The sequence below is a fragment of the Indicator indicator genome, chromosome 7 (genome assembly GCF_027791375.1).
Source record: "Indicator indicator isolate 239-I01 chromosome 7, UM_Iind_1.1, whole genome shotgun sequence".
Lineage (NCBI taxonomy): Eukaryota > Metazoa > Chordata > Aves > Piciformes > Indicatoridae > Indicator > Indicator indicator.
The window spans coordinates 18,848,642-18,875,694 of record NC_072016.1 but is presented as its reverse complement, the minus strand read 5'-3'; the positions used below and the strand labels follow the sequence as shown (position 1 = coordinate 18,875,694).

Here is a 27,053-nt window from a genome sequence, read left to right as displayed (position 1 = left end):
TTACAGCTTCCCCTCTGGAGCAGGCAGCCTGAGAGCTGTGCTCAGTGAGCTCCCTTGGATAGGATGTACATCAGCTTGTTTGTAAAGTGCTTCCATTTATGAAGCATTAGCATACATATCACAGACAAATTTGAGCAGAATCTCAGGTTCTGCTACTCTCATATGGTCTGCCTTGTGTCTCCTGCTTAAGAGAATGTACAATTTTATTTAAAATGTCCTAGAAAGTCTTACTTTTTCTTTCTGAAGTTTTAAAATATTCCTGTGAGCTGCTTGGGCATATGGGTATGGCTCAAAGGCATTTGTTGCTTTAGCAGACACAAATGATACCTGGGCCACAGCTACTGTGGCCGTGATATCAGCCATCAATTACAAAAACCGGAGGGCAGTCACAGCAGACTGAGGAGGAAGTCAAAGCCCAGTTGCAGTGTATTTAAAATTTATTGTCATGAGAAGAAATGGGTTTGACTGTAAGGCTACTGATACGAGCAGTTAATTTCTTCAGAGGGAACCAGTGATGCACTGTGTGTGGAGTTACTCTTCTGTCTGCTTCATGTCAACCAGCCTTCTGCACAGCTGTTTTCCAAGCCCTGTGTCTGTAGCAGAGCAGGAGGTTGATGGGTCAAGCAGGAGCTGCCTTTTATCCCCACAGCTGCAGGTATTAAGTCACTGTCACATAATGAAGGTTTGGGGGCCAATGTAAAATTTTTCCAGTCTGTTCATTTGCAGGAGGGTTCATAGATAGCAACTCACCATCTGAACTAGCACTCACTGTAGAGATGGTTTTGGTAGACAGACCAGAATTAGCATGCACCAAGAAAGCTGATTTACCTTTTCAGCCTTGCTATTGGACATGTCAGCTGTGGGTTTTGCTCTCTGGTTCTGTGACATTTAGCAGAGTTTACACTTTGTACTGCCAACATGTTAAAATCTTGAGATGGATGACAACATGCAGACCAATTGCTTTTGAAGTGCACATTTACAGGCTTGCAAGATGAAAGACCCAGAGGTCCAACTGCTTTCTGAAAATGTGTGGATGGGGGTGAACGCAAGGAGGAAGAGCTGCTTAAACACAGAAATGATAGTGGTGCAAAACAAGTTAGTTGTAGTTATCCATGACTTGTTGTCAAATTTTGTTTGCAGATCAGAAACAGTATTCAAGCTATAAGAGGAACGAGTCCTGGAGTAGGCTTCCAGGAGGAGCAGTGGTAGCAGGAAACCGTACCAGTTTTAAGCTGGAACTTGAAATGTTCTTGCATAGGATTGTATGACACAGTTGCCTGCAATAGCATGGGAGTAGGCCTGATGACCCAGGAGATCCTTTTCTGCCCCCAGTTCCAAAACTGGTGACCTTGAACTGCGTTAACTCAGGTTGCAGCTAAACTTTGTTTACTCTAAAGCTGATGACTGTAAGATGACTTAGTTCAAAAGCATCTCTGAGTTCTTAAAGCCATCTAGTTTAAATTTCCTATTTGACTTGTATTATTGAGGAGCACATTCCTTTTAAATTAAAGAAAAATTGACACATATGCCCCAATAATTTCATTTTGCCAATGAAGAAGGAAACAAACACACACTATATTCTATTAAAAAAGGACAACAGTACTGCGTATGAAATGTGCTATGTTTATTTATTTTAACAGATGTAGATTAAATTATTTATAACAACACCTTATCTAAGCTCATGTTCTATGCTGCCATTTGTTTCATTTAGTGAGCTTTCACTGCTCCCTCTCTGCTATCTTAACACTCAATGAAGAGAGTGGGGAGGCTGTTGTCTTGTACAGAATTATGGTTCTTTTATGTGCACTGCTTGCATATTCATAGCCTTTTCATGACATTTACTGTTAGGAGCATAGTGTCTTCTGAAGGAATGACAGAATGTCCTTTAACCCTTAAAATAAAAATGACAGGTAATGTATTTGTCTTAGTATTTTAGGATAATGATACTTGGAGAGACAGCTCAAAGCTCATTGCCTTGGTTAACCTGGAGCTGCCTCCTGTATTGTAGCTATTTTTTTTCTTGCCACATTTTGTGTGATGCAGAGTGAGAAGTAGAGAGGAGATATGTTTTCCAGCAAGCTCTTTTAAGTAGAGGAATGTCCTGATGGGAGGCACTGGCTGCAGTGCAGCTCTTTGCCTACCTACTTCCCAGATTTGGGACTCCATGTTGCTGACATGGTCAGTTGAACAGAGCCTCTGGGTCAGGGTCAATTGGTATCAATGTGAGAAATGGCCTGAGCCAGGGGCCAAACGAATGAGACTTGACAAGCTGAAAAATGAATTTTGTGATTGGTTATAATCCTTTAATTCTGAAAACTTTTTTTTTCCCCAAAAAGCTTCAACTCCTAGGTTATGTTAATATAAATAAGAATCTGGTTTTTCATGTAAGTGCAGACACAAAACACTTAGAGAAAGGAAAGAAACCTTTGAAACCATAAAAAAACTCAGAACTGAGAAGATAAAGCAGGAGTCCAAATCTCAGGAATGTAAAGGACCTGCCTAATATTTTGAATGCTCATCTCATGTTTAGCAAGTGTTTTAAAATCCTATGCTGTCAATAATAAGAGAACAAACAAAAGGAAATTACTTTTCCCCACGTATGCATTAGACCATCCAAAAATAACCACCGCCTGTGACTCTTAGCTGAGATACCAGTGACTTCAGTGTGTGTCCTTGCTTGGAACTATTCATGAGCTGTTTGTTACCCCCTGCCATTGTAGCTGGGGTACTCAAATGTTTAGAGCATGTGAGATAATCCAGAGATGTGCTGTGCAGAAGTAGTTGCCACTTATCTGCATTCCTCCTAAATAGGCTTCTAAATGTACTGCTCTCTTTTCCACACCAAGTAGGGAAGGAGCTGCAACCTTGGAAGAAATCAGGGTGAAAGGGAGGAAGGAAACAAACGTCTGTCTAGAGGTATGACTGAATTGGCAAGGAGTTGGTGGATGTTACCTAGGGACACTGGCATGTTCAGGGTTACAGCTGCTGGCTTATGCCACAAAGAATTCATTACCTTTCATTGTGTTTTAAATATCTGCAGCTTTGAAGCCTTTGTTGCTATGTCTGTCACATTTCAGGAAAGGCATGAATTCCAGTGGCAAGGAGACACTGGTTAGCTGAGTGGAGCAGGGAGCTGTAAGGAGACACTTGCAGGGTTTGGAGGGTTTTTTTTAAATTTTATTTCTTTCTGCCTGTGTGATCTGGCAGTACTGGTTTCTCTGTTTTAAATATTGACAGGAGGGATCTGATTTTTTGTTCCCTTTGAAGGCCTTCCTTCTGAAGTGTTGCTGTATGTGTGTGTGTTTACAGGAAGTTCTTGAGTGGAAGTGGGAGCAGCAAAAGTTTCCAGATTCACCTGTTCCCACAGCTCATAGACAGCCTGCATGGCCAAACTAGCAGGAGCTGCTGGAAAGATGGAGTGTTTACTCATGGCACTCTGACTTAAAGCTTGTACCTTCCAAGTCTTACAGAGGGCAATGCTTTGCTATACTGGGGCCATGGAGCAAGATGTGATCTCTGGACTGTGTGTTTGGTCCAAATAGCAGGCTAGGTTAAACCTGATAGGACTTTGGTATGTGGTTTGGGTTAAGCATACAGCAGACAGGTAAAATAACTCTGTAGCCCTGATGCAAAAAGATACTGAAGAATGTTTTCAACTCCAAACGTGCAACATAATTTCCTCAATCTAAACAGCAGTTATTTCCACCTGCATGCAGCAAATCTGTATGCAGATCTTCAGCTGATCAAACCCAACTTTTAAATGGCATTTCTGGAGTTGCACTAACGTTAAAGCATTCAGGATTGCTTACACTCACCCTGAGCACACTGAATCCATCCTGTCTGTGGGAACTTGACATTAAGAATATGCTCATTTGAGTAATTGAATAATGCTGATTAGTTTCACAGTAAGTGAAAACAGAATGCTTGTAATTTTAGTTGGATGCCATAACTGCTACAAAGTGTGAGGATATATGTAAAAGTATTTTTTCTAGGTCTAGTTCTAACAAGTTTGTACACCTCCGCCACCTAATTTTAGCAAACTTCTTTAATTATCATGTTATTTTTATCCTCAAGTCACTTCTTGTGGCAAGTAATTTGTCCTTTTAAGGCCAAATAATTGTGCTTTTTTTGGTGTGAATTCTTTCCTTAATGCTTTTACTAATGCAATGAAGGTCAGTGCTTTAGACTGTAAGCAATGTCAAGACTCTTGAATAAAAAAGACATCACTAAAATCAGGGGTTTCTGGCAGTTGTAATGTCACTGTTTCTAAATAGAGGACAGTGTAAAAGGCATGAAGCATGGGGTCACAAGTTTAATTGCTTGGATACAGCCATTGTGGAAGGAGACCTGTGTTGCTCTGGGATTGCAGCAGCCCTTGCCCAGACACATAAGCTAGTATTTCTGCCTTCCACTCCTGAAAAGGTAATACACTAGATTGTTTTTCTTCTTTTTTTTTTCCCTCTTTTTTTTTACCCCTGCCTTTGTAATCTTGTATATCAGAAGAAAGTTTGCAACCTTTTGTGGATGCTTGAAGAAACTTTTTGTTGACTTGCATGAAGCTCATAGGGTGCACCAGTGCCAAGTCAGAACTTCTGAGTACCAGTAACCTCCTCGACTTCAGAATGGCTTTAATCCTAAAGATGTGTTGATGGGGCAGTACTGCTCCATCTTGTAGTTTCCTCCATGCCCTAAGGAGGAACTTGTATTTATCCAGTGAGTTTAACTCATAACAGTTTTGTGTACACAGAATAGTGAGATGCTGCTACAAAGCTCATTAGACTGGATAGCCTATCATTTTCACCTGTTTCTCTCTGCTTTGCTTGAATTAAGGCATCTTTCCATTAATAAAATGTATGGAGAATCAAGAAAGACCATTATTGTTAAGTACATTTGTCTTAAATTTCCAGGTAGTGTCAACTGCTCCTATTTCAGAGTATTTCCTGCTAATACAAAATGGTAGAAGCAAAAAGCTGGTACTGGATGGGCTGGCAAGGTTGGGCAGCAGACTTTTTTGTTGGGTTCAGCTTTTGTTGTTGACTGGTCTTGGAATGTACCCTCTACTTTGCACTGTGTTTTACTGGGATCAACTTAGAGTTAAACTGCATCCTGCTGAGCCTTCACCAACCAATAATTCATATATTATGCAGGCATTTTAATGAAGAAAATATTTCAATAATTAAGTTTTGGCAGCTGTGGCATAGTGGAGAGTCCAGGTACTGGACAGATTTTACACACTGATCTGTTACTATATTTGCTTGTTGGATTTTCTTTCTAGTGTCTGTTGAACATGCTCATTACATTCTGGCTGGTATGAAACCAATGCTAGTTAAGAACGTGGGTGTGTATTAGTTTGGGGTTAAATTAACAAGGCGGGAATTGTGAAAATATAGTTATTTTTATTTTCCTGAAAACCCCACCCCAAAACCATGTACAAAACTGGTAAAAATTATTTACAGGTTCTATTCGGTCACAAATTCTTCCAGGATGCTTACGGCAATTTTCAATACAATTTGGAGAGTTCAGAGACTGGAAAAGGCTAAGCCACAAGTAGCTTCACCCACTTACAAATCAAAGGCTACCTTAGGGAGGTATGAGCAGGCCGGGTTTACTCATGAAAATCAGAGTAGGAATTTGGAGACATTCTCTAGCTTGCTCTCTCTGCTGACAGGCTCCAGAAACTGTTGATTCGAGGCTCAAGGCTTTACAGGATCGGTCCCAAGGAGAAGCGAAACGGCAGGCAGGCAGATTCACGGCTTTGCTGGCAGGCTCCTGAGCAGGATTGGTCCCAGGCTGGCGGTGGCAGGCAGGTCCCAGGCAGGCAGATTCACGGCTTTGCTGGCAGGCTCCTGAGCAGGATCGGTCCCAGGCTGGCGGTGGCAGGCAGGTCCCAGGCAGGCAGGCTGGTCTGGGGAGAGGTGAGCAAGAGCGGCGAGAGATGAGTGCCCAAAATGGCAGAGCCGAAATGAGCGCGGCCGGGTGAGCCGTGTGAAATTGAGAGCGGCAGAAAATGAGAGCCCTGACTGCTCTCTGCTCACCTTTTAGACAATCTGTCCAGGCCGAAATGTGAAATACCTGTGGGGCCTCCACCCAGCAGGGACAATAGATGGTTATTACTTTCATCTGGGCAGGGGAAGACCATTTCACACCTTTGTCTCCCCTATTCAGACCTCTGCTGATAAATCATGAGGAAGGTGGGGGGATTTGGAGCACCCTGCAATAGGGTGTTTGAGGCCAGAATGCATATTCAATTCCCTGAAAGCAATTTCCACCTCTTACAGTGTCACTTTGCTGCCTCCATTTCATGTAACAGGAGAACAAGAGTCTCCAACTCTCTTGTTTAGTTTCTTGCTTCTCTGAGCAATTTTTCCATGTACTTCACAGATTAGGGTCTCCATTTAGGTGTGATTTTGCAAGTTCGAGTATCTATTTGTATTCATGTCATGAAAGCCATACCTTTGTCTGAAGTTAGGTTTGATCTTACTCTTCAGTGCTAACCTTTGAGTGAGGTAAAAAAGTTTGGAATGCAAAATTGAAGGGTTTGCAGGACCCTTAGAGAGTTGAGAGATCTTAGCAAACACAAACTTGTTTTGTAGAAATGCCACTCTAACTGTTCAACCAACATCTGTGATGTGACATTGAAACCTGTTTGTTTGTTGCAGATACCAAATCCCCACAGGAGTGGTCACTGAGTACAACTAGGGCTCACAGTTTTCCTCCACAGACTGCTATGACCATGAAAATTGACTTCTTTTCTCTGCTGGTCCCCATCTGGGTTTTTTTTGGTTGGTTTTTGTTTGTTGGTTTGTTTTTTTCCCCCTTTTTTTGTTTGTTTTGGTTTTTTTTCTCCTGAGTTGGTAATTTCAGAGCCTTTTGCCCCAGCAGGATTAAAGCTTCTAGTTTTAAAATTTCACTTGCTGATCCTGAAAATCCTGAGTCTGCTCCTGAAAATATCAGCAGCACTGCAGGACTGGAAATGAAAATTAATAGGCGTTTCAACAAGTGTATCTCTTCTGTATTGTCACATTCTTCAAAGGAGAGACTGACTTTGAGCAAGAGATTGCCTCGAAATACGGCAGTGGTCTAAACTGAGATTTTCAGCTTAAAGCTTTTAGTCTCACTGAGATTTGGGGGAATTTTTCTTAAAGGTGGTGCATATTTTATATATTGGAAGCTAGCCAGATTTGCACTTTGCCATATATAGGCTCTTAGGCTTTAATCAGTATCTTACAATTTAATGCTGAGGATTAGTATTAAAGTCTGAAAGTAATACTTATATTGGGTGGATATATTATCAGCAAAAAATATAACCAGTGGGAGATATACATCCTTTTGGGTATTGAAAGTAGATTCTTTAAAGAAATTGTGACTGTTACTGTGACTTTCATGATGAATGTTCAGCATCTTGTCCAGTGCTATCTGGGCAGGCATGAAACAGAACATAACCATTCTGTCTTTCCCTTTAAACAGACATAAACAAAATCCAGACGTGAAAAGGGCAAGTTCCTCTGCCACAATGAACTCTGGTGAGTCTATGTTGTTTTCCACTTGCCATCATTGGCATTCGTACTTATTACTAGAAATATTCCTGTTTCTGGTGCAATTATGTTTTCTTTTTATTCTTCAGCCCCCCAGAAAAGAGACAAAGCCCTTGAAAGTGCCTAGGGAATCTTAACTATTAAGGCAACAGTGAAATTGCTTCATCATAAAAAGAGTCCTGGCCTTGCATTTGTTGTTTCAGTTTAGCCAATAGTGCTCAAAATAATTACTAGAAACTTCTTGAGCTTGGAGCAGGTCATTTTAGCTTCTTTCACTTTGAAATACAAGAATTCATAATTATTGATTACATTAAAAAAAATCTGAAATAATTTGGTATGTTTTAGTAGGGATAAATCACAGTATCACAGTATATCAGAGGCTGGGAGGGACCTCAAGAGATCATAGGGTTCAACCCCCCTGCCAAAGCAGGATCACTTAGGGTAGTCCACACAGGAACGCATCCAGGTGGGTTTTGAAAGTCTCCACAACCCTCCTGGGCAGCCTGTTCCAGCGCTCTGTCACCCTCACTTCAAATGCAAAGTTTGACATCTGGATAGGAAAAATCAGTTATGCAAACCAAAACTGAGAGACCAGGAAATGGAGGCTGGTTGAGAAGAGGAAAGCTTCTGGACTTGTTTGGGTAACAGGCTAAATAAGAGTGAAAAACAAAGCAGACACCATACTGAAGTGCCATATGTGGGACCTGCAGAGTAACATTCCCACTTGATTTTAGCACCTTATCATGTCTCAGCTGAAGTATCGTGTCCAGTTTTTAGCACCACATTTTGAGAAAAACTATTTGGAGAGAGTCCAGAGGAAAGCTGGGAGACTAATCAGAGTCTGAAAAACATGAGCGCTGGAGGTTTGGCTTAAGCATCGGTAAGCTTCCAGGTCGTGAAGCATGCAAACAAGTTGCTTTAGGGTGATTTCAGAACTTTGTAAGAACTCATTGAGCAAATATTTGTAGGCAATGACTAAGGTAGAATTGTTTCTGGTTTGAGCCAGGAATATGGCTTTAGGTGATCCTCAGGGGTCCTTTCTAGCACTATCTTCTATGTCTCTCTGAATTAATAAAAGAGAGTTTTACTCATGTCAGCTGAGGATGTTGTGGACTTGAAAAAAATCTCTCTTGAAAAATCTCATCGCTAAGCTTTATGCCATATGCACATACGGAGGCAGACTCTGTTTAAAAGAGGTAGGAAAAGGAAAGAGAAAACAGGATTGTCATCTGGGGAGATTTGTCTCCCAACATCTCCTGAGATAGTATGAATGCTTCCTTGTTCATTAATCCAATGGAGGCTACGTTCAGTTGAAGTGATTTTAACTCTGAAGTAATCTGCTTCTTCATTTTTCTTACAGAACAAGAAGAAATAGATGTTGCAAAAACTGTTGTAAATGGACTGAGCGGCAATGGACAAGAAAAAGGTGGGTTAAGAACTTCAGAGTCGTCTCTGCAGCTCCCCCTGCATGTCAGCTGTGTGATGTGGTTGATTTCCCTGGACGCTCATTACAGCAGGGGTTTCCAAATTTAGTTTGGCCACTGATACAAGAAAAGCCTTGTACTGCATCATGCCAGCAGCAGCATTTCTTAGCTCAACAAGTGTTCTTTGTCTCTTAAAGGTGGCAGGCTGGATTTGCCCCTCTGTATATTTTTAGTGCTGCTTTGAGGAAAGCTGTGCACTACTTGTGGTACTTGTGAGCACCTGTGAATCAATATGTTATTGTGTTTAGTCAGCATGGCTTTGTGAATGCCCATGTGTGAATTCTGTTAACTTCAGTGGAAGGTGAACATTTGAGACAAGGATTAAAGGCAGGAACTAACCATATAAGTAATTAAAATAAAGAATATTAAGTTTTAAAAAAATTGTCATTAGCAACAGTGATTTAAAACCCAAACTTGCCTAAACAAACCAGTCTTCATGTTAACACCAGCAGGTTTGCAATATGCTTTATAGCATTCAGTTTTGTATATTGATGGTGTGTGTTTTGGCAGGGTGAAGCTATGTAGTTGTATGGGTTGGTCTTTTGCTGGTTTCATTTCCTTTCTTTTCTTTGATGGCTTTTTATAGTGGTTAGTATTCTGGCTGCATTGTGCATAGATAAATTCAGTCAGTTACAGAGCAGAACAGAATTAGAGTAGTTTCCTAAATCACAAGTTATTCGGAATCTATTGTATTCCAGGGTTTCCAGTCTTAGGGGGAACAGGGTTTGAGTTGGGTTCCTCTTTTATTAAAAAAAAAAAGAAGTAAAACAATCTCATAAAATAAAAAACTAATGGTTTAATGTGGTTTGAAAACCTCTGTCAAGCTCTTCCTCATTCATTTTGCTTGAGAACCGTTTTTTAGGTTGGAGTCTATAGTTTCCAGTTTTGCCAGGGACCAGAAAAATCTGCCACAAGAGGGGGTGTACTCACCACCCTGAAGGCAATGACTCCCTCAGGCCAGCCCAGTCTTCAGTATTGGTGTGTAAAGTAATAAAAACATGGTTCCTCTTTCTCCTGATTTTGCAGGCCTGAGAGATGGCATGTGATGTGAGGAGGCGTATAGACTTTTCCTGTTAATAAAGGCAGAAAACTTAGGTTTTAAAGGAGAAAATCATGTCTCTGCAGAAATAAAGAGCACAACTCAAGTTATTCAGGTTGGAGCCATAATTTAAAAGATGTTCATCTTGGTGAATCCCACTGAGATTCACTTCTGTGCAGTTTTTTCTTTGCCTTTATTTACCACCACCACCTCACATTAGTGCAGAGTTGAAGAGAGAAATTACTACCTGTTTTGGACAGTTTTGTAACAGTTGCTAGAATTTTGCCCAGTGCTATGTATGGGTTTCCTCGATATTACTGCATTAGTGTGCTAGCTGGGAAGTCCAGCAGAAATCTCTTCAAACTGCTGTTTAAATGGAGAGAAGTGGGTGTTTTGATGCTACCCTTTGGCGTGGAACTATTTTCAAGATTATTTCACATTTCACTTCCTTCTGTTGCTGGACTTGTAAATTGCGTGCCATGAGATCCAGAATTCATGTAACATGGCTAGTTTAATGTTTCTTTATCAACCTTTCAATCCTCATTTTTTCATTTTCTTTTGCTTTAACTGGGTCATATTAATGTTAACTTTAACATTTTTATTTTTGCATGTCATGCATCTCAGCTAAATATTTACACTAATTTTTTTTTATGGCATCTAAAAACTAATGCTTCCAGATTCTTTGTGCCTGTAGCATAGTGGCAGTCAGCAATTAGTCAGTTCAGTAAGTGGTTCTGTGTGCTGCATAAAACAGACGCATCCTGAACTGGGGCGAGTGAAGGGATATTTTTAACGGTTGCATCACTGCTCTCTGGACTGCTTTTGTATTTGAAACTTCCTGCTATTGTGTCTCCAAGTACATTAGAAAATGTTGTGGCATGCTTCCCAGACTCTGTTCTTCCCTTTTTGGATGTGCCGTTTACACTTTTGTGTTTGCAGCTGTTGACGTCCCTTTATGTACACGCTCTATTTCTGCCGTTAAAATAATCCCTGTGAAGAAAGTGAAAAGTTCTCCTCACCTAGTGCTGCCTACAGGTATCTTCTTCCTTCGTCCCCCACCATGCGTTAGTTGGCCATCACTCTCTTTTCTCTCCCTCTCTCTCTCTGCTTCACCCACGCACCTTGGCTAGTTCTCAGCTTCATCCTCTTCTCACTGTTTCCAGAGCTGTAGATTTCATCAGTAGGTAATAAAGTTAGCTCTTGATGGCACAATACACTGTTCTCAATTATGCTGCTCCTCTGCAGACGTAATTGTGTCTACTTGAATCTGGGATCATTGTAAGCTCTTCTACTAACGCTTGATAATGAATAATATTGTTATTACAGCCTCATTTTGAACCAAATGCCTGATGAAGCAAAGAATGCTTCCTCTATATCTTTAGTCTTTATGAAGTAAATGGATGTTAGAGATGGTATTTTGCAGGTTCAAGCATAGTTCAATGTTGGTGGTATGGTTTTGTTTTTTTGTACATTCACTGACTTTATAGAACCATTATAAAAATGTTAGGCTGTCTATCACCCCCTTCCCTAAGCACATGTTCTCCCACTAAAAATACAAGATTTTTTTTTTAACTTTGCTATATCTGAACAGTCAGATTAGTCCAGCTGATAGTGCTTGTCTCTTCTGTTGGTGTTCTTTTGGACTAGTACAGTGCTAATGTCATATTTATTGCCATTTACTAGATGTGAGGGAATTCAACATCTCAGGTATTTCTTTCTTTCCTTCCCACATTGAAATAGCCTGATGAATATTTTATCTTCAAACCTTTTAAACATTTTTGATTCTCAGATTTGGTTCTCCTCTGGTATGATGGAGACATTTATGGCATTTTGAACTTTTAAGTGTTTCCTTTTCTCTCCATTGCTTGTGAAGGGAATCTAGGCATAGGAGAAGAGCTAACCTGCGCTTTGGTGGATATCTAAATCAGGCCTGATGACTCCCAACAGGCTGTCTATGTCTCAAAGTCACAGGACTGTTGAAACCAAAATCTGAGATCTTAAACCTTTGTCCTCTGGTTTGAAAGTGAGTCCATAGAGTCCTTGAGCTGCCTGTTGTGGCTTGTGGATTGGCACAATAGCCAGAGCTGTACTCCTGGCCAAAAATCCTAGCTCTATCTGGATCACGAAAAATCAGAGAAGTCAGTTTCTGTTTCACCAGGCGTGTAGGTGACCATAGGCATGATCATTTGTGGGTGATAGTGCAAATGTAGTATGGATTAAGGATTAAGCAGCATTTGGTATGTCTGTGTGGATTGTCTTTCCCCTCAGATAGGCTGTCTCAGTGCTGCCTAAATCAATTAAACACTGAGCTGTAGAAAAGTACCCCCTGGTTCCTTACTTTTTCCATCCTTTCTCCAGTCCTAAATGTGGATCTGAAGCTATGTTTTTTTTGTGAAATCCTTAAAGCTTGGACTGTAGAGGGATTTTGATGTGAGCTGGGCATCTGACATTCATTGAGTCCTTCCCCTTACTTTTGTTCTTCTGGCTCTGTTGATGTTTCCGGATACTGTGGCCACGTTGGATGTGGTTTGTGTATTTTGCAGCCTTAACTGAAGTGTTGTTTGTACATAGGCACTGTACTGATGTGGATTTAATCAGACATCATCTTACTGAAATAAGGAAGGGAGAATTGATCTGCACAAACATAGACTGTTGTCTGGGCAATAAATATCACCCTTTGCCCCCTCTGTCCAGCCTGAAGGCACAACTTTTGTTATAGGAACAGTTCCTAGAGAGGAGCTGCATCCCTCCCTGTGAAGAGATATCATGATTCTCATTCCATAAAAATAAAGATTATGTTGTCATTTGTGTAACAGAGCACATGCTCAGTACCTCTTTGTGCTCTCTGTGCAGTGTCTTGGTAGGACTAGCATCTCAGTAGGTCGAAATGCCAGCTGCAGGGTCAGCAATAGCGCACAAGAAAGGGAGGTGATGTGTCTTCCTGTGGAAGTAGCTTAGATAAGTGAGAGACTGTTCAGGCTTATTGTCTATGTGTAATTTATAAGAAGCAACTCTCTGGAAGGATTTTAAGGGGAGCAAGACAGCCTTGAAGTACTGGTTTGTTATTACTTAGATATCAGGAGAAAAAGAAAGTCAAATCTGAATGGACAAAGGTAAGCCTGCAGAGAAGCTGTTCTGAGCTGTGCCTCAGCAAGGACACTGGTATGATCTGGTGTCTGGCTCACATGGTGGTCTGAACAGATATATGTTAAATGTCCTGGGGTTTGGAATTCAACTTCCTCTCAGAAGGTGAAACACTACCATGAACTGGGGGGAGATGGCAAGGAGGTGACTGCAGTACCCCACCTTAAGGTCATATTCAGGATAGTTACAAGATTTTATCCTCCAGTGGTCATAAGATTTTTTTTTTTTAAATTTTCAGTGCACAGAGGCATTCTGAAGACTTCAGCACACAAATTATATCGCTTTATACAACTGGGACATCCCTATCAAAAAGCCATGGGTGTAATAGTAGAATGTTCTTGCTAGTACAATGTCTCCATGCAAAACAGGCCAAATAAAGCAAGTGAACTTGTGAAATTTGGTTCAAAGACTCATCCTTTACCCCCTCCTTTCTGTTACTCTGACTCAAAACTTACTTCTACATTCATTGGTTACATGGATATGAAACTGCTTTGATTTCTCAATGCTTTAAATTCAGAGCTAATCTTCATCAGCATAAACATTATTATACTGATTCACCTGGAGGCAGCCATGATAAAATTATAACATAGAGCTCTGATGGCTCCTAATAGCTTTGTATCATGTGTTTCAATGTGTCTCCTCCGTGCATGTGCATTTTCTGTAGCGACGGATCCTACGAAAGTCTGCAGCGGAAAAGGAGCTGTGACCCTCCGGGCATCTCCAGCCTATGAACAGAATCAGAATGTCAATTTGCCATGTCCTCAGGATGTTGAGCGACCTGAAAGTAAGTGGGTAGAAGATTAACTGGAATATGTTGCTCACAATAACTTCAAAGGAGGTCAGTACAGGGTCCTGAGGTGACATTTTTTAGCTAATATTTAAAGCCCCAAATGCCGTAGCATAGTTGGAAACCTCTTGCAAGACTGAGACAAGTGGAAGGAAACTGACTCCTCTTCTGTCCTAGTGCAGGTTCCATGACCTCTCACTCATTGGCTTAAGTTTGTTTACAGCTCTCTTTTGCTGTCAGAAGCACCAAAACATCATCACCTTTTTTTTTATCTTTTCCCTCTTTTTTTTTTTCCCTCCCTGGCAGGTCCATGTCCCACCTTCTGTTCCAGGCGTGAGGCGGAACAGAAGGAGGCCGAGCGGTGCTACTGCCACCATAGCATTCACTTGGGTTGCCAAGGGAGCAGGGGTAGCGTCCCAGACAGGCAGTGTCGCCACAGAGCTCTGCCATCTTTCAACAGCAGACGTGTAATTACTTAATTGTAGGAGACAGGCAAAGCATAACAAACCTGGCCAGTGTCATGGGTCTGGCAGAGGGGATGAACTCCAAAAGGCTAGATGCCGTTAAGGGAGGAGGGCATCAAGCTTGCTCTTGAAAGCAAAGCATACATTGTTTTTGACTGTATTGTTGGAGGAAGGGCAATTGCATTAATTCCATCTACAGTGTACTGCTTTCTATTTTCTCCTCCCATTCTGCTTTACCCATGACCTACCCTCTTTTCATGCTTGCCATTCTATTTCTTCACTCCTACCCCCCACCACTGCCTCTCTCTGTTGATGACTTCATAAATTTCCAGCAGCTTGAATGGCAGTGAGCCCATTACTATGGAAATCAGCTCGTTAATACTTACTTTGCTTACTTTCTCTATTGCTTTATGAAATGTACTCTGGAGCTGGAAGAGGTTTTTGCATATAACTTAAACAGCAAAATTGGTAAAGGGGTGGGCAGGAGTCCAGTGGGAGGTGGGTAAATAGCTGATGAAAACATTGAAAGTAGCTGCAGGGACTAGGTTGCAAAGTGACATCATATTTTATAACTCCCTTCATGCACATGCACTTAGGCTGCAAAATCTGATCTATTTGTTGGCAGTCCTTTATCTCAGTTAACCATACACAGTGATGTTGTTAAGGATCGATATGTCTTCATAGCCCGTATCATGCCTGAACGATACACAGTCCCTGCATTTCCAGTAATTTATAGTGTCTGGATGTCTAAAGCTGCAGCTTTAGAAAGTAGCTATCTGGGCTGCCTTTTTGTTTCTGAAATAAGAATGTCAATGAACAATTGTTTCTTCATTGCTCTGAATGAATTGCCTTGTGTTTACAAAGGTCAGAAACAAGGAGGGCGTCATGTTTAGGGCTGGTCTCTATGGTAATTAGGCAGCCCTGTCAGAAAGCATTTTATGTGTGAAATGAAGTAACTCAGCTCCTAACTTCAATTGGTATGTGTTTTCTGTAAATGTAATGGTTTATTTCCCCCCCTCTGCTTCTTTTTTCCTCTATGCTATCCTCTACCCTCACCTCTTGCATCACTCCTTTCTGTGAAACATTTAGGTCTGGAGCCAGAAAACCCAGAAACAGGTACAGACATTGGCTGCTTATGTTGTTGTTTCTGTTGCTTTTGTGGAAGTATTTCTTGTTGCTTGGGGAGAGAGAAAAAAAAAGGGAACGGAAGAAAAGAGTCCCCTTCTTTTGTTCATCCTTTATTTGGAGGGAATCCTCTATGATCTGAGTTTTCCTCCCCCTTGTAGATGATTGGAGGTCATCAGCTAACACTGATGCCAATGGGGATGCTCAACCATCTTCTCTGGCTGCCAAGGGTTACAGGAGTGTGCGTCCAAATCTTTCCTCAGACAGCAAGCCACAGGTAAGCTTTTCTTCTGTGACCTTGAGAGTGATCTTCTGAGTTCAAGCACTGGATTCATGGTCCTGGGTTGAACTCCAAATTTTGCTGCAGACATGGGTAAGTTGCTGTGCTCAGCTTTTTCTGCCTTTGAAATGGGGGTATCCCTGATGTCAGCAGAGTGTTATGGAGCTCATGTGTTCAGGTACACTGAAGTGTTTCCTTGCTGACTGAATGAGGAAGACAATGCTATTTGTTTTCAGGAAAAAAGGTGAAATAGTCATCTATTGCTGATTTTTATGTTGGTCTATTTCCTAGAGGTTGCTGCAGGCTTAAAGCAGAGTTGTACCCTACAGTAAAAACAAGATATTGGTGCAATGCCTTTCAGTCTTAACACTGTAACTGATACAAGCCAAGAAGGGAAAGGTTATTTGTACCTGCAGGTAAATTGTTGAGGTCAGTCTGTTGAGAAGTGTAACATCAACGTTTTTATTTTGGGTGGTTGGTCTGCATAGAAGCAGTCTGAAAGTTGATAAGGAAACTGTTTTCTTGTGTGAAACAGAATCCTTTTAAAGCCCTGTCTCATATCAGGGTGACTGCTCCCATCATCAGGGACGTATAGCGGTTCCACGGAACAGACACAGTTCCTGAAATTGTCAGTTGAAGTGGAAGAAGGCACAACTCAGATGAAGGCATGGGAAGGAGTGGCGCCCTGAAGGAGAGAGCCATTTGCTGCCTGATACTTAACAGCTGTCCTGCAGTCCCTTAGTGATCTTGATGAACAGGGAGAACACTGATGCACACAGTGCTTCTTATAGAAGTACTGAAGAAGTACTCAAGAAGTCTAAAATGAAATGGAACGAAATGGAAAACAGCAATTGCAGATGGTGCATTAGTATTTCCAGATAATACTATGTAGTAGTAAAGTGACGCTTCACCTAATCTAGGGAAATACTGTGGCACTTTGAAGTCTCCAGACTGAAACTTTTGATTCCTTAAGGAATCAAAATGAATGAGCCTGTTCCAGAAGCAGAACTCCTTTAGAAGTAGGTCTTACCAACCCACTTCTTCACTCCCTTACACATCAGGGAAGCCAGATGGTTAGGAGGCGCAGCATGAGGATAGTAGATTTTGATACAGCAGCTGTAATTTTATTAAATAGCTCTTTAGTCAAGTAACAAGAATAGGTGCTGGCCAGAACCATGGCTCATATGTGGATGAATTTTAAAGGAGGTATTTTTTACAGATTTGAATGTTGCAAGCTGTTAAGATAGCTCCACTCTGCAGTTTTGGCCATTTTAGCAGTAGTTTGGCCAGCCTTTGCCCATAAGGATATGACCGCAGGATGTGTGTAAAACCTACTTATGTAGTCTCCAGAAGGTTAATTTGCAAGAATGCAGGAGTCTACTGTTCACTATGTTGGTGCTTTAATCCTCTTCCTTTCAGTAGTTTATAATTTTCAGCTACTGGCAACAAAGCAATAAATAAAATGAAACCTTTCTATTGCTAAGTTATTTTGCTTCATAAATTCAGCTTGCAGAAAAAGAAAAAAAACCCCACTGTTGTAGAATTAGGAACCTATGTGTTGCAAAGTACAAAAGACAACAAAGCTTTTTCTGTTATTTACTAAAAGCAGGATTTCTCTGTTGATGATCTTGATACTGTGGAGGCAAATTCTTATGAACTTGGTTTCTCAACAGACTTCAATTGTTCTGGTGTTCCGAAAGAATTCTGAAGACTGAAAAATCCTAAAGAGAATTCAAGAGCTAGCTTTTAGGAGGAAGAAATAGTGACTTCTTACTTAGCCAGCTGTGGCAGGCTATAGTATTCACATGATGTCTGCTTTCATTAGCACTTGTTAGCTAGGATGTTAAATCTTGACTCAGGCTTTCCCAGGGGCATGGTGGCTGTTGCTGTGCAGCCCCTTGAAATGATACAGCACTGAGATTTATTTAGTCCAGAGAAAGAAATGTGTGAGGCAGGGACTTGAGAACTGGGTAAAGTTTGTGTGCTGCTCTGAGCAGTGCTGAGAAAGAGAGAACGTGTGAGATGATGTGTGTGAGTGAATTCTGCACTGACCTTCCAGATACTGTATTTGCTTTTCGGTTTTGCTGTATTAAAACCTACTTAACACAAGTCTAATGACCAAATTCATTCTCTAAATTCTTTTTTTTTCCCCCCTTACTTTTCCCTTTCATTTCATACTGCTTCCTCTCTCCTTCTCTTCCTTCTTGACTCTGTGTGGGCAGGCTCTTGCTCCTCCCCGTCCTCCTCTTCCCAAAGAGGAAAGCTTTGCATGGCGTCCTCGCACTGACACTAAAGTGACCAACCTGTTGCCAGTACCCATCATGGACTGTGTGTACCTGAATGCACCCAAGCCTTATACTCAGAGTGCATCACCAAATGCCAGTGCACGGTGTTATTTCTCATCACCTACCCCTTTTGGGGCCATCCCCAGTGGGAAGCAAGGCTTGTCAGCAGGGCATTCTCTCTCTTCAGGCCCCAAAGATGAGGTGCATGCTGGGCAGCCACTCTTTGAAAGTCGTTCTTCGTTGGATACATCATCCATACAATGCATCCCTGACAGGGCAGATCCCAGTAGTAAGACTGGAATGAATTCCAGTCATGAGACGAAGGCGGATAAAAAGGTCACCAAACTATATGTAGCTTGTTTATCTAACAACACTTGCTCAGCTGCATCTGAAAATTCCACTGGCACCACACACGATCCACCAGCCAGTACCAGTTTGGGTGCTGAGCTCACTCAGGCACCAGCCACCAACGTTGTTTCCTCTGTAACAGATACTGGAAAGTCTCTTCCTGCTCCTCCTCCTATTCCTCCCAGGCCGTACTTTTACATTGTCCTCAGTAAAGACGCAGTTAGTTATGGTGCGAGCCAACCCTCCTGGACTCAGTCATCACCTCCGCAGGCTGTGAGGGACAGAGTGCTAGAGCCCCAGAGCACAGCTGCCGCAGAGGACAGGATGAAAAAAGAGCCTTGCCTTACTCAGCAGCGACAGCCACCGTACAAGGCAATGGGACGCAGCATGGTACAGGTTTTCTCCATAACCTTGTTTTCTTTCAGCCGTGTGAACGGTTCCTTAATGCATTACAATGTTTTCTTAATGCTTTATTCCCTCCTACCTAATTTCTGAGCACTCTGTGCCATCTGAATCTTGTAGTCTTCTATTCAATAATACTTAACACCCCATGTGCACCCTCCCAACATTATCTGTGTGTTTGTGTATGTGTGGTGTATATAGGGGCTTGGGTTGAGCTGGTGAGGATCTTCTTATTTTAGGGAGGTGAAAAAGAAGCAAACTGTAACGTGATAGTTGGTGCTTCTTAAGTGATAGTGAATGTGGAGCTGTTCTGTGGTTTGATTTAGCCTCACTGCACAGAACTGGAGGAGTGGTGAGGGAAAAAGGAAGGTGTTCATGAAAAACTGTAGATGTTCGTAGAGGCCAGGGCTGCAAGACTGAAGAAGTGTGTCTCCCTTAAGGAAAGAAAACCCGTTGGGGCTACGTATCAATTTGGGTGCATCCTTGCATGACACTATATGGCTGCATTAGACTAAAGTACCAATCTCCCCCATTGCATAACAACACCTTGTTTCCTACAGGATGCCTCTGCCACTACCACAGCTCAGCCTGGGGTTATAGTAGTCCCCCTCCTCCAGGTTAATCCAGACAGACAGCACGAAGGCAGCTCCAGCACTCCACCACCACCTCTGGTTCCTTTTGGGCAAGGCTCCGTATTCCCTGAGACTGTTTCTCCTCGGTCACCCTTGACTTTTCCAACTCTAGATGATTTCATTCCCCCACATCTCCAAAGAGGTTTCCACCATAGCCAAGCACCCTCCGCATCTGACACATTACCCTCTGTTTACCCGAAACTGCCATTCTTCTCGTCACCACCTTCACTTGCTCCTCCAGTCACAGGGGCTTTGCACAGAGGCTTGAAGCCTGAAATCACTGGAGTCATCTCACACACAGTAAGCTTGCCAAGTACCCTCCTTGCCCTTTACTGAAATCTGTATTCCCAGATTAAAATTACTTTCTCCTTGCAATACTAAACTTGAGAGAGGAGTGATGACTCACTCCCTGCCAACAGCATGACAGCTGAAACCTTGTTTATGCCCTGTGTTAGTGCATGCCTGTTGCCTGCCTTGTGCAGCTTTGAACTTTCTATTGACTTCTTGCAATAAAATTTGACTCTCTCCCTTTTTGCTTGTTCTGCTGGGAGATGCACACCTCAGGAGTCTTCACAGAATTTGCTCAGAATTAATTCTGTATAAACAAAATAACTGCAACTAACTGATCTCTTCAGGCTCTTTTAATAGCATCCTTAATTGTGTTTGAATAGCATTTAAAGCAGCAACAGCAGACCAGTTAAAGGTTAGGGCTGGCTTTCTGTTCCACCTGGAGCCACAAGTTCCTATGGTCTCTACACAAATCCCTGCTGAAATTAGTGTAAGATTGCTGCCCGTATCCCGTGACCTACAAGCAATAATATCAGTTACTGATCTGAGAGTCTTTCTAAGCATGTAGATGCTATGGAATAATTAGGGAGAGAGTGTCTCTTCAGATTGGAATTTGTTGTTTTTGAAAATTTTGAAGAATTCAATCCACAATAGTTTTAAAAGGGAATTTACTGTGGTCTTCTTTGATTAGGTTTTATTTCTTTGTAAGCTCATCACTTTTTTTAGAAAGTCCTCAGGGACTAGAGGGAAAAGTAACTCTCAGTTGAAGTTACTGCGGAAGCAAAAAGTACCTGACTGTCCTTGTGCTGGAAGTCTTTAAAAAACCAATTTCTGTATATATGGTTGCTTGTAAGGACAAGTAAGAGTTCATCAGAAACCTCCTCCTCTCATGACGATGCCTTCTGTTCTACATGGAGCCTCTGACTCCATAGGGATCTAGCAAACAGGCATGTTCTCAGTATTAGCCTTTTCGTGGTGGGGTTTTTTTCGTTGTTGTTGTTTTTAATTGGAGTCTGCCTGCAGACTTCAGAAAGGTTCAGCCAGCATCCAAATCATACAGTAGTACAAATAGTGTTGTACCTGATTTTCATGAGATGGGAGTTTTGAAACATTTTTGAACATGCGTACTTCAGGCATGCAGTCATAGAGCTGTTTCCTAGTTGTTTAAATGGTCTTTGTTCACCCACTTTGGTGATTTAGCTGAGGTTGCTGAGCATATCCTGATCTGCCATTTTTCTTCGAGGGGTTCTTTATATTGTAGTTATCAAAGTGAATCTTAAATCTACCTCCCTCATAGTTAGTTCTCCCTGATTCCCACTCCTTTTCCCAAATGGTGTTGTTTGCAGTATAACACAGCCAGCAAAATGGGGTTGGGTTTCTATCTTAGGGACATCTATTTCTGAAGACCATTTATTCTCTTCTGTTCTTATGAAATATGGCCTGATCAGATGCTGTTTGGAGCAAGATCACCTTCATCCAGCAGAACAGGATTGTTCTTCCCTGTTTTGTCTCTAGGCTGAAGAGACAGCAGATGGTTGTTCTGATTATGGCAAATTCTCACTATCATTTCTCTCTTAGCTGTGGTGCCAGGCCTCACTCTGGCCCCTGTTCAGACCCCTGTCTGATGCTGTAAATTCTTTCCTCTGGTGCTGATAGATATGAAGGACATGTGAGTTGCACTTGGCCAGAAAAGCCAGGAGTAGGGATTCTTCTGAAGCAATATTCTGTGCATATTCTTAATAGCGATGAAAATCCCTCTGAATGCTCAGCTCCATTTTACAGATTAGTGGCCTGCAGCATTTCAATCTGGCAGTAGAGTGCAGAAATCTGGTATGCTGTTCCATACTGTCTTTGTTTGAATGCTCGTTCTCCGTTAACAGTCATGGTGTGTCCAAATTCCTTAAGATGCTTGAAAAATAGCCTAAACTGGCACACAAGGTCCTAGTCATCCTTCCTTCTTTATCTTTTCCTCTTACTACCAGCAAAAGCCTGGTATCCCTGCACTGAGATTTTTCAAAGATGAACTAGGTTTTAATGTCTCCCTGCTGACACAGCCTGTGTTTCTACAGAACAACCAAAGCTGTGGTGAAACCAGAGGTGGGTTTGAAATAAGCAAATAATGAAGCTGGATGCTTTAGGAGGGCAAGAACAGCTTGCTATCTGTGCTGCAGCGGCAAAGCCATGTTAAGTATCTTCCTTGCTGGAGTTCTAATTTTTACTCTATCAGTTTTTGGGGTTTTATTTTCATTTTAACGAGATGTCACATCTCCTGAGTGATGGTGCTAATCTTATTTCTCTGACCTTCCTTACCCAAACCAGTGGCAGTAATAATGTTTCTCTCCAGAACTGCATGAGTTTTGCACGTCTGACTTCTTGCTATGAAAGGAATACTTTCAAAACAAATGTTTGTCTGTATACTTATCAGGGGAAAGATGTCTGTTTCATACCCACCCCAACAAGATGTCCTCCTTTCTGGCACCCTCTGCTCCAAAGAGGCTGCCAGGTTAAATTAGTGCCTCCTTTTGGGGTTGGAGTTGTGAAACCCAACACCAAATAATTATAGTACTGCCTTAGCAAACTAATTGCATTAACAATGAGCAGAATACCCCCATGGAGTAGGGTAACACTCATGCTTATGCCATTTTAACTATAATTAGCTGTGACTATGCTTCTCATTCAGCTTGAAATGTTTTGGTTTTTTTTCCAGATTTTTCCAGTGTAGCAGCCTTTTGCATGCTGCTAATGATGTGTTGCTCTCCTTACAGGACCCAGGTCCTGTGCTAAATGAAGTGCCCCAGCCTGGCACTGGCACTGACTGTCCAACCTCCTTTACTTCAATCAACAAGTCTTCCTCTGCCTATCCCTCTACCACAATCGTCAATCCCACTATTGTCCTCTTGCAGCACAATCGAGGTAAGGAGACTTGCATATTGATGTTTGCGGCTCAAACTGAGCCACCTGTTGTACTACAAGGAACTGGAGAATGTGTGCACCATGGACAATTAAGTCTAGACTACTAAGAGCTAACAAAGCTGCCTCCAGATATTTCTAGTGACTAGAGCATACAACAGGCAGGTAAGAAGTTAGAGGCATGGGATAATGCCTACTTTTAATTAGGAAAACCTGTGAAGTAGAACCTGAAGTAGGGGGAGAGGACATATGAATAATTTATTGTGGTATAATAGTTTATTTCCCATCAGATGTGCAGGCATGGTAGAAAAAGGTATATGCTCACATCAATCTGTCAGAAGAATCAAGGTAGTTTGAGGGAGATGCTTCCTCACTGGACAAGGGGGGGACATGTTACTTCTCAGCTACTGCAGTGTGAAAGTAGCCATATTTTCAGTTACTATGTGAGAGATCTGACCTCAGAATTCTCAGCAGAATGTACCCAATGGTAAAAAATTCATTTGCCCATAAGTTTAAACTTGGTAGTTTGTTCCTCTGTCTATAACTGAATCAACTCAGAGTCATGCTGTAGTAGTCATTGAACTCTGGGTTTACATACGAACAAAACAATCTTGTTTACTAAGCTAAGCCTTTCTCTGCCTCACAGCATCTCCCTCTGAATGGATAATGACATCACTTTACATCTGGCATGAGAGGGAAACTTTGCTGCTTCTTTTTAGTTCTTCTGATGGCTGGCATTACCCTGTCTTTCCAGTTTGTTGTACATCACTAGATTATACAAAGCCACACAAATGCAGTCCTATTTGCTTTGGTTTCCAGTGGACTTAAACTCTAGGACAGGCACATTGTAATCAACCATGCTAGAACTCACCTTTTGCAAAGAAAAAAATCAAATCAAATCAGAAAATAGGGGCAAGACTTGCATTCCTCATATTGTAGTCATTCTAATTACAGGTGTGCATTGATGTGCTGCTTTGCAGCCCCTCATGCATTTTTTTTCCAGTGTCTTTTTAAAACAGACTTTAGTCTTTGATCCTGAAGAGAGTGTCCTCACTGCAGCCCAGCTCGTTATAGGGGTGGTGATTGAGTTACCTCTTCCTTTTCACCAGCATCTGAAGCATCTTTACTTATGTGCTTCTGAATGATGGTGTCTGGATTCCTCAGCTGCTCCAAGAGGAGAAAATATTATTTCAGGCAGCCTTTTTTATCTCCAAGCCTTTTGTTGATTTTCTTGAGGTGGGATACACTTTTGGATGGTTTTCACATTAAACTTGGAGCATTTCAGTGTGTACCACGCAAGGATGTTTTCTCTTTAGAGTTTTAGGAGCATGAGAGAAAAGTCTGTACAATATGATGATCTACTCACACTGGCTCTGAGACAACTGATGTAAAATTGTTCTGTTTACTAATTACCTTCAGTTAACTATTTGTCCTGTCTGAATATGTCTTTCCTTTGACCATTAGTGCTCATGATATTTTATCCTGATAGATAAAAAGGCCTTCTCTCATCACATTTTTGTTGACTGTGATACAGATTGGGGCCTGATAAGCAACTTCAGTGCATGAAGTATCTCATTCTAATGAGTGAATTTTGGTCTTTATTAGTCAAACTTGTAATTTGCAAGAATCATATTGAACTCATTTGACAAGGCATCTTAGTTATAAATCTATATTGACTGACACTGCATATGATATTTCTCAGTAAAATCCCATGTAAGTCATTACAGCATTTTTTTCTGACATTGTCAGCTTGACAGACAGATGTCCCAGCCATCACACTAAAGCTTTTCGAAGGTTGTCACAACCTTTGCTGTCTTCCTTGTCGCCTGGAATCGCGTTTGTATTCCAAGACAAACTGAGGATGAACGTTAATGATTCAATGAGCTGCTTTCTCCAAACTGCTCTCTTTAGAACAGAAAACTGCTCTAAAACTCTTTGGTACAGTTCATATGAATGTGCTAATTTTCAAGCATCTGACTTCAGTTATCATTCAGCATAGTCCTTATTTATTGTTGAAATGGAAAGTATTTCTCTATCAGGTGATAGGCTGTCAGACTTTTTAAGCTTTTTTTTTTTTTTTTAAAACGTTGAGTTGAAATAGTAATTAGATGTGTCTTCTTTTTTGATGTCTAACAGTTCCACTGTGCCTGTTTAGTGGAAGAACAAGATCGTTGTTAGGTTTCTGTTTATTTTTCTTGTTCCTTAGAATATACTTTTGAATCTCTGAGACATTCTGTTAAATCTTTTCCCTCTAGCATCACTTCCTTTCACTTCCCTGCATATGTTGCCTACTCATAGGTGTACATTTTCTTAGCTTTTCATCTTTTTATGTAGAGGGTTTCTTGCAGTCTTTATGCTTCTGTTCCTATTTTGGCTTTATACCAGCATAACATTAAGATTTCTTTTTGTTAACTTAGTGTTTTTTAATGGTTCTCAAACCTTAGTTATCTTCTGTCCTGGCTGACAGGATTCCTATTTTATTTCATCTTTATGGACCTTATCTATTAAAAAATGCTTTGGTCTAATGGCATATAACAAATGGGTACACCTTTCCCTGAATAGTTAATTATATTTTGTGCTGAAATCAATTCCCTCATATGAAGATGAGGTTTAATATGAATTCCTCTTGCATGCTATAAAATACCCTCTGAATTAGAAAATTCAAGGGCATTTTAATGCTGGCAGTCTGAGATCTCTGGCAGTTTATTTAGTCTTCCAAATGGATAATGAGGCTTTCTTTCCCCTCAGTGGATTATTAATTGCTTTTAAAGGAGATACCTTATTCTCTGAAGGGACTGTTTTAGCAGACATCACCTACTATCGTATTTCATGCTTTAGCTGCTAGTTCATTATTCTGTAAGCATGAAAGACCCTTTGATTTGGAGCTATCAGAGACTTAGAAACAGGTAATGGCATTTGAATTGCAGAAATTTGGTCTGCTTGATCTTATTCAGTAAGTTGTTACGATAAATCTCAGAATTTTTTTCTGCTGGATTTCAGTAATGCTAACTGAATAAGAGTTATGATTATAAAAAAGGAATTTCAGATCCTCCTGTTCATTTCTAGTGTCAAGGTGAAAGCCTCTTCCTTTTATATCTGTTGATGTCTTGATTAATTTTCTGAACATTAATTTGTACTGAACATGTGCTCAAGTATTTGTTTCTTATTCCCCTTTTGTTATTGATTTCAAGTCTTACTCTCCTCCAGTGCCCCCTCTCTGGGAGCTCTGAAGGCATCTGTAATCATTCATTCACTGTTGCCAGCAGTTATTCCTCTGCTCAGTCCTTCCTCTGAGAAGCCTAAAAGATTTTGACCTTTACTTACAGTCCCAGAACACATTATCAAGGGTGAAAACCTCAGTTAGCTGGTGCATGTGTGGAGCTGCAGGCTGCCTGTGGTCAGACAGGAGTGTGAAATACCAGACACCTCCTGCTCAATTAGCTTCTATCCATCATCAGCTCTCTTTTCTACTCAGAGAAATAAATGAAAAGGAAAGGCTTTCTTCATGTAAAAAGTATTTTTTTAAGAAATGAAAAGTCTATTCATCCATGATATTCTCTCTCCTGTGGAAGAAGAGATAGGAGGGAACTCTCAAGCACTGACTCTTTAAACCATGTTTTTGTGAGGGCATCTTAGTGATTGAGCTTCGGTGAATATGAAGGCTGAAGCTAAGACTGCCCTCACTCACATCTTTTTTTTTTTTTTTTCATTTTTGTGACAGTGGCCTACTCCTGATGGCTTGCTGAGGAGAGTGAACCCTGCAGCAGGTGGTTCCCACCTACTCTTTAGGTTCAGATTGCTAACCTTTCCTTTTATGCACTGTGTATAGGGGTTTGTTTCATATGTTGGCAGCTAGCACGTGTGCATAGTGCTCATGAGCAACTTGATATCGGTGGTTAGCAGATTAGAAGTGCTGAGGTTAAAGAACGAAGCTCATAAGTAGTGGTGAGGAAGCTTCACTTAATGAGGAGAAACATCAGTCTCCCTTGCTGAGAGGATTCACTTAGTACAAACATGTAGTGAAGTACCAATATGCTAGTAAACAACATGTACCTGGAGGATTGTTAATGTACTGCAGATGTGCTTGGCAAGTGTCCTATGCCTGGGTAGGCATTGCATGGCGTGGTTTATTATGACTATATAAAAAGCGTGATTAATATATGCAAGTTTTGAAATTTTTTGTATTAACAATATGAGCTTTCAAGAGTGCTTGTATTTTGTATGTCAGCAAAATAGTTTATTTTTTTCAAATGGCTTTCATGTGTTAAATGAAAAGATTAATTGCTGGGGAGTGAAAAGAGCAGAAAATAAAGAGCTAAGAATTCTTGGT

At 41.1% G+C, this 27,053-nt stretch overlaps 1 protein-coding gene across 1 annotated transcript in view; it reads left to right on the top strand.

Annotated features, from left to right (window-relative positions):
- Positions 1-7,495: 7,495 nt before the first annotated feature.
- The window catches only part of SORBS1 (sorbin and SH3 domain containing 1), a 69,869-nt gene continuing 50,311 nt past the window's right edge, over positions 7,496-27,053 (top strand). The window contains exons 1-6 of the mRNA XM_054382222.1: positions 7,496-7,523; positions 8,896-8,961; positions 10,998-11,093; positions 13,867-13,986; positions 15,740-15,855; positions 22,579-22,726. Coding sequence (XP_054238197.1) covers positions 7,514-7,523; positions 8,896-8,961; positions 10,998-11,093; positions 13,867-13,986; positions 15,740-15,855; positions 22,579-22,726 — 556 coding nt within the window. The 5' untranslated portion in view covers positions 7,496-7,513. The remainder of the gene's footprint in view (positions 7,524-8,895; positions 8,962-10,997; positions 11,094-13,866; positions 13,987-15,739; positions 15,856-22,578; positions 22,727-27,053) is intronic.